This window comes from Sus scrofa, chromosome 13, assembly GCF_054392235.1.
Source record: "Sus scrofa isolate SSC_HxYL_T2T_F1_AM1 chromosome 13, Sscrofa_HxYL_maternal_Yorkshire_Landrace_v2.0, whole genome shotgun sequence".
Taxonomy (NCBI): Eukaryota; Metazoa; Chordata; class Mammalia; order Artiodactyla; family Suidae; genus Sus; species Sus scrofa.
The window spans coordinates 211,664,436-211,680,696 of record NC_139395.1 but is presented as its reverse complement, the minus strand read 5'-3'; the positions used below and the strand labels follow the sequence as shown (position 1 = coordinate 211,680,696).

Sequence of the window (16,261 nt, the reverse complement as noted above, 5' to 3'; positions counted from 1 at the left end):
GATGACGCTGAGCATGTTTTCATGTGCTTATTTACCATTTGTATATCTTTTTTGGTGAAGTACCTATTCAGATCTGTGGCTCATTTTTAAAAATTAGGCTTTCTTTCCTTTTTTGTTTATTTTTTTTGCAGAGAGTGCACATTTTAATGAAACCACCATGCTTACTATTTCCAGATTCTTCGTACATTTAAAATCAGATAGACTGAATACACTACTTATTTTCTTTTCAATGTTTTGCAGTCACAAAATAGTATCACTCTTCTCTACTACTGCATAGGAAATTCTGGAAAGATAGCAGCATGTTATTTTCGGCCTAAAAATATGCTCTTCTCAAATACAGTGATAAAGCAATAGAAAGTGAAAATTATAGCAAGAGGAAGAAGAGCACCTATAAACGTGCATGGAATACACCTATACCAAACCATCAAATTGGGTTTTCTTATTACTGAGCTTTGGTGTATGTATTCTTGATATAAGTACTTCGTCACAGACATGATTTGCAAAGAGTGTTCCCCCCAGGCCGTGGCTTGTCTTCATCCTTTTTCCAAGTGCAGAGGTTCTTCATTGTGATGAAGTCCCGTTTATTACTTTTTCCTGTTTTGGATCGTGCTTTAGGTGTCATATCTAAGAAGTCTTTGCCTGACACAGGGCCGCAAAGTTTGTCTCCTGTCCTTTCTTCTGGGTGTTTCATGAGTTTAGGTTTTTACATTTACGTCTGTGATGGATTTTGAGTACATTGTTACAGAGGGCGTGAGGCCTCGATTGCTGTTTGTTTGTCCTAGTGTGGTTTGTTGAGAAGACTTTTTTTTTTTTTTTTTAATTAAATTCCTTTTGTACTTTGAAAATCAGCTGACCTTATGTGGGTCATGGAAGGGTTTTTAGTACTTTGCCATTTTTAAGATCATCTGGCTGCTCTGTGAGGGTAATGGATTGACGTAGGTAAAAATAGTAGTAGTGAGAGTGAGAATTAGTGTTTATTACATATTCACTGCGTGCCAAGCACCGTACCACACCCTTAATATAGGTTATCTTGTTGAATCCTCACAATAGGCCTGTGAGCTTGACATAATTGCTCTCACTCTGCAGAGGCACAGGATAACCTGCCAGGCTCCTCCTCTGTTTAGTGGGAGAGATGGGAGTCTCACTCAAGCCAGTCTGACGCTGGAGCGGCTCTTCTTCACTGGGGTTTTCTGAGAGAATTCATACTCGATACCCTATGGCTTCCAATATGTATGCATCTAGAATGGTTCTAGCTTGTGCTATCCCTGGGAGAATTAAGTAAGGACTCAGCTCATTTTCTGTAGGCTTCAGTTCTCTCAAAGAACTGTGCGTGAGAAAAACTCTACCAGAGCTCCTGCTCACCGCCACTGGAGTAACTGCAGGGTCTGGAGGAGACGGTGGCAGCTGAGATGGGGGGTGACGGTGGGAGTCCAGAGATATATGGGGGAGGGGTCAGGAATGGCAAGCAGGCTCTGGCCTGATTGGATAGATAGTGTTGCCATTTCCTTGAGATGAGAAATACTGGGAACTTAGGCATGTTTATGGTGGAGTGGGCTGGGGTTTCCACTTTATGTGTATTGAGGTTAAGTAGCTTCTGATGTCTGGTTGATGAGGTCTGGTAAAGGTGCGATGTGGTTCGAAAAGAAATCTCCAGGAGTTCCCATCCTGGCTCAGTTGTTAATGAATCCGACTAAAAACCATGAGGTTGCAGGTTCAATCCCTGGCCTTGCTCAGTGGGTTAAGGACCTGGCGTTGCCGTGAGCTGTGGTGTGGGTCGCAGACGAGGCTTGGATCCCGAGTTGCTGTGGCTCTGGCGTAGGCCAGCGGCTGCAGCTCCAATTCGACCCCTAGCCTGGGAAGCTCCATATGCCTCGGGAGTGGCCCAAGAAATGGCAAAAAGAAAAGAAAAAGAAAAGAAAAGAGATCTCCATCTTCTGTGGGAGCCATAGGGACTGGTCGAGGCATGATTTTCAAGGAGGACTTGTGCCTAAGCAGCAGCACTTGCCCACTAATGGAAAATGTTTTGTTATCAGTATTGTCCACTACAGTGACCACTGGCTCCATCTCCCTTTTACATTTCCCTTCATCTCAGTCATTCTGGGAAATATTCAGACCCTTTACAGCTGCTTATTACTGCTTAGGCAAGACCTGGTCCACTGGATTTCATTATTGTGTTACTAATTTACTTTAGACATAATTTAATTGCTTAACATTATGTCTCAATTTTTTTTCTTTTCAAAAAACACCTTTAGTAACAAAGGTCAGATATGCGGTTGCCACAGATGGGGAGTTTGGGGAGGGGGTCAGGTGGGGGGATTGGGTCAAGGGGAGCGAAAGGCACCAGTTTCCAGTTATAAAATGAGTTCTGGGGAATGTAATGCCCAACATGGTGAGTATAATTAACTGTAGTGTCTTGTCTGTTTGAAAATTGCTAAGGAAATGAAGAGCTGTAACTGTGAGGCGAGGGATGTGAACTCATCTTATGGGGATATCTCACAATGTTACTTAAATCATTGTGTTGTACACCTGAGACTTAGACTTTGAGCCACAAGGGAAGTCCTACCGTAAACTTATGCAATGTTCAATGTCAATTGTATCTCAGTAAAACTGGGAAACCTAATTCTTTTTCTTCTTTCTAGCTCTTAGGGAATTTTCTTCAATGGTACGGCATTTTCTCAAACAAAACTCTTCAGGAATTATCAATAGACGGTCTATTAAATAGATACATTCTCATGGCTTTTCAGAATTCAGAATATGGAGATGACAGCATCAAAAAAGCCCAGAACGTGAGTTAAATGACCCATACTGTGGTTTTTAAAGCGTTTAAGTTAAGGTAAATTAAGTTTTCTTGGGAGTTCCCGTCATGGCTCAGTGGTTAACGAATCTGACAAAGAACCATGAGGTTGCAGGTTCAATACCTGGCCTTGCTCAGTGGGTTAAGGATCCCGAGTTGTGGCGAGCTGTGGTGTAGGTCACAGACGCGGCTTGGATCCCATATAGCTGTGGCTCTGGCGAAGGCCAGCGGCTACAGCTCCAATTAGACCCCTAGCCTGGGGACCCTCATATGCCGCGGGTTCGGCCCTAGAAAAGACAGACAAAACAAAACAGAAGTGTTCTTTGTTTGGAGAGATTTGAGAAGTTTATGAAGACCCCATTGATGTTGAACTTTGTGTAATATTGACTGTCAGCTCACCTCCCAGGTACTTCCAAACCTCCTTAGTGTTTTCTACAGAAGCATCTGTACTGTTATATATGTGTCTATTGCTCCTTCTAGCCATGTAGCTCTACCAGTATTTATTTTTGTAGGTATTAATACAAGTTTTAATTTGAGGATTTTTTTTTTTATATAGTTGAATCAGTGCTATTTTGAGTGTTAAAGCAGTGGTCTCTTCCCATTTAATTAATTATACCAGAGTTAGTTAAATTTTTTTTTTTTTACTTTATATACATGAGTTACACAGTTTCGATCTTTTGAAAAAATATTTATATACAGTCATATGATTAAAGAAAAAAGCGGTAGTTTTTTGACCTGAACCATGTGAGAGTAATTCTCTGACATACTCTCCCTCCCCCCCAGATATTTTTGTATCTGTTTCTTATAAACATGGATATTCTTGTACATGATTGCAGTATAGCCATCACCATCAGGAAATTAACGTTTATATATTACTGTCACTTAGTCCTTAGGCTCCTCTTCCACTTTTATCTGCTGTCTCGATAATATCCAAAAGAAATTGGCAAAAGAAATCCCCAGATCATCCCTTCCATTTAATTGTCATGTCTCTATAGTCTCTAATCTGGAAGAGTTCTTCATTCTTTGACCTTCATAACCTGACACTCTTGGAAACGACAGGCCAATTATCTTATAGAATGTCCCTGATTTGTCTGATAAAATCTCATGATTCAGATTTTGTATCTTTGGCAGGAATTGTCATAGACTTTATTAGTAAGAGTCCCTTCAAGTTGATTTCTGTGACCTTGTCACAGGTCCTCTAATTTGGCAGGAGCACTTGCTTGCTTTCTGACGTATGGTGTTCCAGGCTCATTCTTGTATTTGCTTGGCCCAGCTCGGGAATCATTCTTTTCTCTAAGCATCCCTGAGTTCTTTGGTGGAGAGCCTTCTCATTCACTGGCTCCTTTCTCCCATGTGGGAACCAGCCTTCCCTAGCTTGGGTTTTGGTACCCCATGCCAGGCGGCCACCACGCTCCCTGCTCATCCTGCTTAGGCTCTTCCCCTAGGCTGCCCTTTTGGTGTGATGCTCTCTTCATCCCTTTCTGGGCCACCACGGCTCCCTCTGCCAGCATGGGTGCCTACTCACTGAACTGTTCAGCATGGGGAGTGGCTGCAATTTAGTATTTACACTATACATGTTTTTACATCAAAACATCATTTAGGGCATCTGGAAAGACTAGAAAATGAAGCAGATGGTTATCAGTTTTATGCTTCTAGTTCGCTTAAGTATTAGAGAAATTATTAATCTTTTGCTTTGAGTATCTGTTGAAGTTTAAAATTCAGGTATATTTGTATAGTTTATGTAGAAAATCAGATTTAAAGGAATATTCCTTATATGTAGTTAGTTAGATGTAGCACAATAACAAGTCTTCTAGTTAAATACATCATCCTGTTATCTAGACTCAGATGCTTTCATTTATTTTTGTTTTAACTATTTTACCTCTTTTATCTTCATAGGTAATCAATTGTTTCCCCAAGCAGTGGTTCATGAATCTGAAAGGAGAAAGAACTATTTCTCAGTTAGAAAACTTCTGTCGGTACCTTGTACACTTAGCAGATACAATTTACAGAAACAGTATTGGGTGCTCTGATGTGGAAAAAAGAAATGCAAGGTAAATACTTGTAATTATTAAGTGCTATGGTAGTGCAGAGTTTTTAGTTGGCAGATTTAGTATTGTTAAAATATTTTTAGGAGTTCCCGCCGTGGCGCAGTGGTTAACGAATCCGACTAGGAACCATGAGGTTGCGGGTTGCGGCCCTGGCTTTGCTCAGTGGGTTAAGGATCCAGTGTTGCCATGAGCTGTGGTGTGGGTTGCAGACGCGGCTCGGATCCCGAGTTGCTGTGGCTCTGGTGTAGGCTGGCGGCTACAGCTCCCATTAGACCCCTAGCCTGGGAACCTCCATATGCCCAGGGAATGGCCCAAGAAATAGCAAAAAGACAAAAAAATATATATATATATTTTTAGTAAAGACATGGTTTTATTTTACTTTAAACTGTACATTGACTTAGTATTGACAAAGCTACAAGAAGTACATTTTTTTTTTCATTTTTGCAGCTTTTGATTAATCTTTTTTCATTATGTTATTTATGGTATTAAGGGAAAACTTCTCGTAAGCACCAGCCATTAGGGGAAAGAATGAATCATTTCTTCTGTCTCCTGCCTCGAGGAATTGGGGAGATCTCATGCTCTTAAAATGAACATCATGGATCTTGGTCTTTGGAGGTTCATGATGCGGATGTAAATGAAAAGATAGCTACTGAAACCCAAAGTGTATCGAAGGTTGTATCCCAGTTTGGGGACATTGGTGCTCTAGGTTGAGGTTCTCTAGATCCATGTCTAGGACTAAAAGTTACCATTCATGATTTTTGGGGAGCACTTATGCATATTTTTTATCAAGTGTTTGAAGGAATAAACCATTACCCTTTTTCAGGACATTGTCTTGGATGTTCATGTAATTTGAGGATAAATCTCTAGTATAAAAAGTGCTAGTAATAATAACAACTAGGACCATTTGGAAAAGTTTTATTTTTGGACATTTCATTTCATATTCTCCTTCATGTCAGAATGTCGTTTTCATTTCAGTCACACCATGGGTCATACTTCGGTAGCAAAGTCTTTCTTTTCCCTTGTTCCTCTCCCATGAAAAAAACCCCGATTTTCTTAAGAGAAAATTTGCTGTCTTTTACAATAAAATTAAAAGCAAAGTAGATTCGGTGGTAAAAGTCTTTTGTCAGGTGGTTTTGGTTTATATTTTTATTTCATCCTTAACCTGTCATCTTGGTGTTGGTTGTTACTTATTGGCACTAATATTTCTCCTCAGTGTGTTGAGTGTTGATTTCTATGTATTTAACAGTGTTTTTGTTGGGGAGTTAAATATCAACAAATAGTATTTACTTTTCTACAGAAAAGAATTTCAGCAGCTATTTAAGCACCCACTGTGCAGTGCACATAAAGTACACATGGTCTCAAAGTCTTACAGATTATATTCCTTCCTAAAGAGGGGCTTAATACAAATAATAATGGATAAAGAGGAATCCCTGTTGTGGCTCAGTGGAAATGAGCCCAACCAGTTTCATTGAGGATGTGGGTTCGACCCCTGGCCTCACTCAGTGGGTTAACAGTCTGGCATTGCCATGAGCTGTGGTGCAGGTCACATATGCAGCTTGGACCCCTTATTGCTGTGGCCGTGGTGTAGGCCGGCAGCTGTAGCTCGCATTCGGTGCTTAGCCTGGGAACTTCCATATGCAATCGTGCAGCCCTAAAATTAAAAAAAAAAAAAAGGAAGAAAGAGACAACTAATAATGTCACATTGTATAGTGTTTGTCACAAGTGGTTCAAACTAAATATTAAGAGTAGTTTGTGGAGCATCAGTATCACCTGGGAGCTTTGTTAGGACTGTAAATTCTCAGGTTCCACCCCAGACCTGCAGAACAGAATTCTGAGGGTGGGACCTGGTGATCTGTGTTTCAGCTCCCTCTATATAATTGCGATCATGTCAAAATTTGAGCATTGCCGAGAATGTCTTCTAGCTGGGGTGGTAGAGGGAGCCATGTTATATGTTAGTGGTGAATTTTTGAGGAGTGGCAGTTATGTTGGATCTTGATGGATTAGTGATGAAGACACACAAATATCATTTGCGTTCCAGTTATATTCCAGAAGAGCTGGGACTCTTTGGGAAGGAATGGAGGCGGGGCTCTGAAGTAGTTAGGTGATAGGTGGCTTTCTTTCCATTCTAGATATTAATGAAAATCATCCATCTGAGTGAGATTTGGGTGTGTTTTCAATTTTGGAAGTGGGCTAGTCATTTAAACATAGGCAAGTTTTTTTTTAAATATGGATAATTCTTTTTTCACATGCTGTACCTCGCTAATCTCCACCTCCTTTTTTCTCTTTTAGGGAAAACATAAAACAGATAGTAAAACTCCTTGCAAGTGTTCGAGCTCTGGATCATGCTCTGTCTGTTGCAAGCGATCACAATGTGAAAGAATTTAAGTCTTTGATCGAAGGAAAATAGATCTGTGAGACTCAAAAAAAAGCCTATTTGCTCTAATACCATTCCCAATGTAAAAAGTTTGTATATATGTAAAGTTTCTTAAACTGTAAAATACTGACTCTTGTTTTAATACAAAGAACCTTATTAATATTCAATACTGTGTCCTTAAATGCGATTTCTTCGGGATGAAAGGAGTTCAGATTATCCCTAGGAAGTTTATGAATGGTTTCCTTACTGCCCGTCATACTTTGTTTACAGAAGTGTTTTATATGGTCACCTAAATTAACCCTCTCAGTTAATTGTCCTCTGTAAACAATGTGTGCGATGTATATTGTGTAATTATGCCTCTATATATATATATATATATATATGTACACATATATATATTTATACCACCATGGAGTTACTTTCACACTGGAAATTTTTGGTGGTTTTCTACAGAGTAAAGCCTTTTAATAGCAGAACATTATTCAGTAGCAAATTGTTTTAGGGAAATTACTACATGTCGCAACAAAAGGGCTGGCAAGTGACTAGGTAGTCATCACCTTGGGTTAGCAGTTGCTGTCACTGTAGCTGTGTTGCCTTAAAACTGAGAGTCGAGTGTGGACTTTGCTGTTGGTAAATGGTGGACTTTTCTTCCTCTAATTAGCATTGCAGTCAAACGTAGGTTTAATGTGAGCTCTAAGTAATATATGCAACATAGGTTTTTGAAAAGAACATAGAAGTTTAATTTTGGGAATTAATAGACCCACAACCTAACTGCATGGTTTGGGGCTGACTCTCCTGTCTCATTCATGGTTTTGCTCCCTGACCAGCTTAAAAAAAATACATGCATTGGAATTTTAGTAGTCTGTCTTAACATCCCACATATGTGAGTTATATATGCAATAAAGTTCACGCCTTGCTCATTAGCCACACCAGGCAGTTTAATATCCATGGACTTCTATAATGTTTATACCATGTTGTAAATATTCAGAGAACTTGTTCTAAAGTTTATGCTTTCTGATTCTGTGATTTTCAAAAGAGGAACTTTTTGGAAATTAAGGACTATTGTTTGATAATTATATATGTAATTAAGCTTTAGCCAAGCATTAAATTAATTTTTAAATAGATCCTTTGTTGTATTTTGCTGGCGGCTAACTTAGTTTAGAGCATTTCCGATGACTAATACAGTGAGACTTAGCATGTGTACCCTTGGTCAAGTCAAATAATATTTAGAAGGTGTCATGCACCCTAACTGCTCTGTGAATTTTACCTTTATTTTAGGAACATCGCATATCCCTACAAATTCATCCTGGATGAATTTTTTGTTACACTTTAAAGTGGCTACTGACCAGAATTAAAATGAGAACACTTACTCTCAACTTCAGTGGACTAAACCGTATAAACATGTACATATGTATGACATGCACATCACTTGTGCCTTATATTTGTGTTTCCAAACCCACTGGACTGATGGACTTTTTTCTGTGTCTGCTTTTAAGGCCTCTTGAAGTAATCTGAGATGTTTTCATCCTGTGAAATCCATCAGGCTGTGTAACTTTCAGGGATGGGTTTGAACACCACACCAGGACCTTGCTGTAAGGTGCATTTAGCATAGAACTGTGCAGGGAGCAAGTGGTTCTCATTATCACCACCAGTGTTTTTGTATTTTGTTCTGCTTTTCTTTTTGACTGCATCCTCAGCATGTGGAAGTTCCTGGGCCAGGGGTTGAATCCAGGCTGCAGCTGCAACCTGCACCACCACAGCTGCCGCAATGCCGGATCCTTGGTCTCTTGCGCCGGACAGGGGATTGAACCCATGCCACCACAGAGACAATGCCAGGTCTTTAACCCAATGTGCCACAGTGGAAACTCCTTGCCACCAGAGGTTTTTTTATTCCTGAAATAGCTAAAGGACATTCTTTCTTATGAAGGAAAACTGTCAAAATATAAATCCAGAGGGTGACATTTTAATAAAGCTGAGTCTTTCCAGTTTATTCTTTTGGAACAGTCTTCCGGAATACTTCAAACACAAATGAAGGCTTTCGAAAAGGAAAACTGTTTGAATGATACAGTATAAACCACAGTCATAAAGACTGATAACTACGATTGTACCGGATGATGTTGGTGACTCATGGCAGCTCTGCCTGGGAGCTTTCTCTTGTCCTGTGCTACAAGTCCACCACCTGATGTTCCTGGGAACAACCCTCAGCCCAAGAAAGGAGCGGGAAGAAAAATCCCCCAGCGTGTGCATTCAGGTCCTCTGGGGAGCAGCCACTGAGATGGCATTACATATCCAGGAGATTTGAGGGGGAAACGATAACAAGGGACCAAAGAGCAGGGAGCAAGAGGAGGCCAGGAGAGCCTTAGATCTGAGAGAGCCTGAGGCAGATGCGACCTCTGAAGGAGAGAGGGAGAGAGTTAAGGACGGTGTCAGACGTCAGCACAGGTCTGAGAAAGTTCCAGCAAGGCAGATGGCGTCCTCAATCCAGTGTCACGGTTCTGAGGAGTTTCACGTCTCCAGGGGCTGGCCTGCCTTCATGCCCCACCATGCTCAGTAACTGGTGGAGAGCTGTTCTTGGGAGCACAGCCTGTACACCCCATTTCTCCTTGTCGCATTTCACGTCTACTACATCAGCTTCCTAAACTCGTCAGGAACACAGGTATGTCATCTCGCAGAGGGCTTGTGCCAGTTTAAACCATAGCTGCTGGTAGTGATGACCTTATCACCCAGACTTGGCCATGAATTGCACAAGTCTTTTTTTTTTTTTTTTTTTTTTTGTCTTTTTGCTATTTCTTGGGCTGCTCCCAGGGCATATGGAGGTTCCCAGGCTAGGGGTCCAGTCGGAGCTGTAGCCCCCAGCCTACGCCAGGGCCACAGCAACTCAGGATCCGAGCCGCATCTGCAAACTATACCACAGCAACTCAGGATCCGAGCCGCATCTGCAACCTATACCACAGCTCACGGCAACGCCAGATTGTTAACCCACTGAGCAAGGACAGGGACCGAACCCGCAACCTCATGGTTCCTAGTCGGATTCGTTAACCACTGTGCCACGACGGGAACTCTGAATTGCACAAGTCTTAAAGCAAGTATCTTCCTCATAGAATATACCCATATAGGGTGCCCTGATTTTTCTAAAGACAGGTTTATCCAGGTATGATTTATAAAGTCGATCCCCTATATGCATGTGTAGTTCTGTGAGTTTGGACAGATGGCCTAATTTTGTTTTAAATGTTCATGTCCCTTGAAATCATGCAATCCTCCTCAAAATGATCAAATGTTATAGAGCTGCAAAATACAATATGAAAATGTCTACATTGCTACATTGTAGTGGTTCCTTGTGGTCACAATAACTCTTCTCACTAGCATCATACTATCCATATAGTAAAGGGAGTGTTGCCATTCCCTAGTCATGACAAAGAACACTTTGTTGTTTCAAGTAAATGAAAATGAGAACAGTTAAACACTAGAAATCCTACATGTAGCAAGAAGAATGAAGTACATGTGAATGTTTGGGAGGCCTTATACTTCGATAAGGCTGTCGTTGTCCAAAATGTGTTAGAGGCTGCCCCCCAGAACTGCCATGGATCTTGGTCAGAGCTGCTGAGCGTGACCACAGATGGCCCAGGAAAAAAATTGTTATAGGGAATCAGTATTGATAAGCAGTGTTGACTGGCCCCTGGCCTGCTTCTGGACCTTGGGCCCCAGTCATTTGTACTGGCTTTTCCTCCCCAGCTCTGCCAGCCCTACCTCTAGCAGAGGCTCAAAAGTTAGAATCATCCCATACAATGGGAATGCCTAACACAGCATTTCTCAGGACGTATACTGTGGTCCATTCGTTCTTGGGCTCTTTAAAATATCTTTAGGGAAATGTACCTTATACGCTGCTTGATAATTCAAAATACACGGTAAATGATAAGGTTTGACAAATCCTGTAGAAACCACGTTAAGGTATTTTACAAAAGCACTTTGACCATGAAAGCTTACCTTTTACATACAACTTTCGATGTTGAAATGCCTTAGATGCCTGCTGCTTAGGGACCAAGAGCCAGGTTGAGGAGTGGTGGACATCCTTCAGCTCTGATCTCAGGAAGGCCAAGCCCTGTTGGGGCTCTGGTCCTTTTGATTTCTGCAAGCACTCTGATGTGTCATTAAAACAAGCCCCTTCACTTGAGCTCTCTTGACTTGGTCTCTTGTTTCAAATGAAAACTCTTCTTGTCACACACAAGTTCCCTGTTTGCTCCAGTTGGAATTTTCTTAACTCTGGTATGTGTGAGCGATTTTTCAGTCTGAAGTTTTTGTTTGATTTTAGTCTCCAAATGACTCTGCTCTCAAGTGTACTGTATTTTCTGCTTATAGGGTTATTTTTCCAATTTAAATTTATTCAAAGCAAACAGCTAATGCTCCCTGTAACCTTTGTATTGCCTCTCAAGAGCACCGTTTCTTTAACAAGGAGTCATCCCTTCTTCTATAATGGATCTCTGCAGTTCCTGGCAGGAAAGTTGGCTCTCTCCAGTCTGTGTAACCTAAAAAGGAGCTGTTAAAGGTAGCTGAAGCGGGCTGTTAACGTTCCCCAAATTTGCTAAGTGCTTTCTAGCATTTTTGATAAGGAAGCCCAGGCTTTCAGGAAAAGTAGACCCTACACTAATTCCCATGGTGAATCTGTCAAAATTCCTAGCCTAATGACAATTTTTTATATCATTGGGATAACCAATCATTTCTAAACTGATAAATTCTATCATTTACTGCGTTCATACTATTAGAGGGGGCCATATATATAGTCACCATGAGAGTATTTCTGACATGGTGATTACATGTTTCAGCCTGAAACGGAATTATCTATAAAAGAAATAATCTGGTCAAAAACCAACATTTAAAAAATACCGTGTTTGCCTTCAATCCTTCAAAGCTTTTGGAGCGGATAACTGAAGCACCTATCGGGCTGTTTGACTGATCTCTGTTTCTTTTTCTCTTCTGATGGAGAGTTACATAAGCCCTGCATTAGTTGTCTGTGGCTGCTGTAACAAATTCCTGCAAGTTGAGTAATTTAAAACAACAGAAACTCATTCCCTCACAGTTCTGGAGTCCAGGGGTTTGAGATAAAGTTACGGGTAAAGACATGCTCCCTTCAAAGTCTCTAGGGAAGAATCCTTCCTGCCCTCTTCCAGCTTCTGGTGGCTGCTGACATCATCCCTTGGCTAGTGGTCACATTGCTGCAGTCTCTGCCTCTGTCTTCACACTGTGTGTGTGTGTGTGATGTCCCTCTGCTGTCTCCTTATAAGGACGTTTGTGATTACATTTAGGGCCTACCCAGATAATCCAGAATAATTTAAATCCTTCATCACATCTACAAAGACTGGTTTCCCCCATAAATTAATATTCACACATTCCAGGGATTAGGATGTGGATGAATGTCTTTTGGAGATGGTATTTTTCTTCCTACCATAGGCCTCATTGCTCAATTTCAAGAGTCAAGATAATGTCAGCCCATCTTTCTAAGCCCTTAGGACCTAACTAAGAAGTTGTGTGTGCCACTGAACCGTATTTTAAGTCAGCCCACCCCAAAGACACTCTTTAAATTTGGTGAAAACTTGTCCAGCTCTTTTCAAGTGCTGTAATGAACAAAGAAGTGTAAATAAGAAAGAGGAATAAGAACAAGAAGAAATAACATTTTTTAGAAGTCACTCATAAAATGGCTCTTAAACCGTGGGAAGGTGTTTATTTCATGACTAAAATGATCCATTTTGAAAGGACTTGGGAAATCCGTGACCTTCTATTGACAGCTCTAGGAATAAGAGTCTGACTTACTCTCCAGCTTAACTGGAAGGAAGGAGCAGCAATTCAGACCTAGAACCAAGAAATGCTGACCTAAATTTCCTTAGTTTAAAATCAAAAGACACCAGGAATAGGCAGAACATTTGCTTCTAAAAGGGCATAGCAACACTATTTTGCACCTTGAGAAAGGAGGGGTTCCTGCTGTAGGCACACACAGACACAGGTGCACTGGAAGATGCGGTGTGGGCAAGTTGGGTTTGCAGTCCCAACTCCACTTGAAACTGAATAATTTTTAACAAGTTAACTTTTCTGGGTCTCAGTTGTCATAAAAAGCAACTTCCAGGCAATGTACTCGATAACACCAAAGTATGTCCTGAAGCTATAACCTTCCCTATGTTTTTTGTTGTTGTTGTTGTTGTTGTTGTTGTTGTTTTGGTGCTTACCTGTCTGGCATTCCTTGTGGAAGTATTATACCTGAAAAGGCAATAAGAAAAATTCCATTCTCGCCCACTCCCATTTTGTTTTCTCTGTCCAATGTCATCTTCAATTGGAATGGATTCTTCTGAAGGGGGCACGTGGGGGGTGGGGTGGGGGGCAGAAGTAACCATAGACCAGTAGAGTAACTTCATTAATTCCGAGGCTGCTGTCAGTAACCACCAGTTGAGCAAAACAGTTTTTCTAAGGAGTAGTACTGAATAAGAGAAATCCTCTCCACTTCTCAGAACTAAAGCTAAGTGTCTGCCATCACCTTCTAGAAAAGTCGTGGCTTCATTTTTAATGAATGACAGCTACTTTAGTATCCTGAAACCAGAGTGGGTTCTAGCTTCTCTAAAGTGAAATGTGAAGCCATGTGACAGGGCCCAGAGGGGGAAATGATCTTGTGCAATATACTAAATTTAAATTCTGCTTTTGCTGTTGGTAAGAGCAAGAAGGGGAAGACATAAAGAAAAAGCAAAGGCAAGTGGAAACAGTTTCCCAGGGGGCTGAGTTCTTCGGGTTTTTCAATTCCTTTTTGCCCTGTTGGTTTTGATCATTTTTAGATTTATTAAGTGGAAACGGAATAAGAAGTCCGTAGAAAAAAACGACATAAGCCACGATGCATGATTTGTTGAAAAATGAAGATAGGAGGAAAGGGGAAGATTCCTTTAGTTATGAAATTACACTGTTAGCAAAATATTCGCTATTCAGTGACAACCATAGCTGCCTTGGCCTCAGTCCAGCCAGCCATGTTTGAGTATTGAGATCCTAGCTAGCGATTTCCTATTCTCTCCACTGTACATACAGTTGAGGACTCTTTTTTATAGTACTCTTGAGAGCTCCAGAACACAGCAAATGAAAAGGCAACGAGCAAGGTTGTTCCAAAACGGAATTAGTTTTTCTTCCTGCTTCCTACCGAGACGCTCAGAATAAGAACCCGGCGCTGTTCGCAGGGAGACACCATGGACAGCTCTTCAGGCTTTGCCCTCTTAGCCTGCTGCGCTGACTGTCCCGAGGCCTCCCCCGAGTCTACGCCGATGGGGGCCGCAGGGGGTGGTCGGGACACCCATCTTGGGCACGTATCAATATCCAGCTCCCAAAGCTTTTCCCCAGAGTCCCTCCTTGGAGCCTACAGGGAGGGCTGGTAAGCTCTGAAAAGCCCACGCAAGGGGGTCAAGAAGGACGCATCTTCCCTCTCCCCCTCGCATCACCAGCGGTGGGACCTGCAGCCGCAGCCTGGGGTACACGCCGCCCGCGGCGAAGGTTGGTGCCCTTGGAGGCGGTGGCCACCCACCACTACCTGGCCCGCCGGGCGGCCCCCGAGTGGGCGTGGCCCCCGGACGCCCCCGCCCCTTTCCTGCGAGGGGCGGGCCTTCCGCCCCGGGCCCCGGCGCAATGCGGAAGAGATGGGCCTGCTGGAACGGAAGTGACGCTTCCGGCGACTGTGGCTGCGGCTGCGGAAGACGGAGGAGGAGGAGCCGGAGGAAGAGGTGAGCCGGCTGGCGGAGGGCGGGGAGCGGCTGCGGCCGGACCCACCGGCTGCGGGGCTCGCGGGCCGGCGCTTCCTGGAGCAATCTCCGCCTCCGCAGCCTGGGCGGGAGCGGTGAGAGGCGACCGCCGGCTGCCGGGTATGGGAGGGCTGGCAGGGTGGTTGGGAGCCCACTGGTTGTGAGGGCGCCGCGTCGGGCGGGGGGCTGAGGTGACAGCGGCTGTCAGCCTGCCCGCAGGAAAGGCACCGATTAGTATGGGCGCCGGGTCATCTTTTCTGGCGTATAATGGAGGGAACGGACTGCTCGTCGTTTCCGTCCCCCTGGGAAGGAGCCGCTTTCCTGACGGTCGATTGCCCGGGACCCCCGAGGAGCCCCGGTCGGGTCCGTGTCCCGAGTCGTGACTCTTCCCGGGTGGCCATTCATATTTACCGGCTGCCGCCTGCGGACCGGTCAGCCCGCGGTGCCCTGGGGCTGGGCGGGAGGCGGCGGTAACCTGTGTCGCTTTCCTTGCCCTTCACCGCCGCCCCCGGGAGAGCTTGTTCAGTCGGGTAATCCTTTCCCATTTCTCGCCCCCTAAGGAGCTTTGAATCCGCCTTGGTAACCTTCCCACCTACGTCTCGTTTTTCCCCCTTTCGGCCTGAAGTTTCCGAACCGTTTCCCTTTTAACGTAGTGACAAATCCTGAAGCAGGAAGCTGATAAACAATTCCGAGCGAAATACGCTCAATTTTTTTCCTTTTGGTAAACATAAAGTAAAGGGGAAACTCCTCTTAACCAAGCCGTTCATGGGCTTGGAGTGATAAAACCCCGACTTGCCTTGCTCTGAGAATTGGTGCCGTTTCGTCTTGCTTTTCTGTAAAATTAAGTGACGACTTATCTTTTGGAATAAACCATTCTCTCCCCGAGCTCCCTTTTTTTTCCACCCCACCCCCCATCAAAACCTGGCAGGGAGGGACTTCTGGATGCCTTGCAGTCCTTGCTGCAGAAAGAAACATTAGCTTCATTTGCTTTGCTTTTGCTTGGTTTTCACAGGGCTGCCTCTGAAGAAAGGAGAATGGCGTTCAGCAAAGGATTTCGGATCTATCACAAATTGGATCCCCCACCTTTCAGCCTCATAGTGGAAACTAGGCATAAGGAAGAATGTCTCATGTTCGAGTCTGGGGCTGTAGCCGTGCTCTGTAAGTCATCTCGTACAGCCCAGCTGATGATGGTCTGTTTTGATTTGAAATAATTCAGATTCAACCCATTTTTTTAAGGAAGACTCTGATAACCTTCTCATTGTTTTTCACCTAGCAGGTCATGCTTTTA

At 43.1% G+C, this 16,261-nt stretch overlaps 2 protein-coding genes across 57 annotated transcripts in view; both read left to right on the top strand.

Annotated features, from left to right (window-relative positions):
- PAXBP1 (PAX3 and PAX7 binding protein 1) overlaps positions 1 to 7,383 on the top strand; it is a 33,385-nt gene extending 26,002 nt beyond the window's left edge. For all 7 annotated transcript variants that reach the window (XR_014825133.1, XR_014825135.1, XR_014825134.1 and 4 more), the window contains 3 exons: positions 2,640 to 2,786; positions 4,691 to 4,845; positions 7,132 to 7,383. Coding sequence is in view for 1 of the 7 variants with exons in the window: in XM_003132753.6 (XP_003132801.3) it covers positions 2,640 to 2,786; positions 4,691 to 4,845; positions 7,132 to 7,249 (420 nt within the window). In the remaining 6 variants the exon portion in view is untranslated. The remainder of the gene's footprint in view (positions 1 to 2,639; positions 2,787 to 4,690; positions 4,846 to 7,131) is intronic.
- Positions 7,384 to 14,201: 6,818 nt separating this feature from the next.
- The window catches only part of SYNJ1 (synaptojanin 1), a 102,274-nt gene continuing 100,214 nt past the window's right edge, over positions 14,202 to 16,261 (top strand). For 22 of the 50 annotated variants that reach the window (XM_084991953.1, XM_084991973.1, XM_084991972.1 and 19 more), the window contains exons 1-2: positions 14,940 to 15,093; positions 15,986 to 16,131. In XM_084991953.1, the coding sequence (XP_084848079.1) occupies positions 16,008 to 16,131 (124 nt within the window). In that variant the 5' untranslated portion in view covers positions 14,940 to 15,093; positions 15,986 to 16,007. Of the gene's footprint in view, positions 15,094 to 15,985; positions 16,132 to 16,261 lie in introns of all 50 variants that reach the window. The other 28 variants (XM_021070921.2, XM_084991969.1, XM_084991946.1 and 25 more) reach the window with 4 other exon arrangements.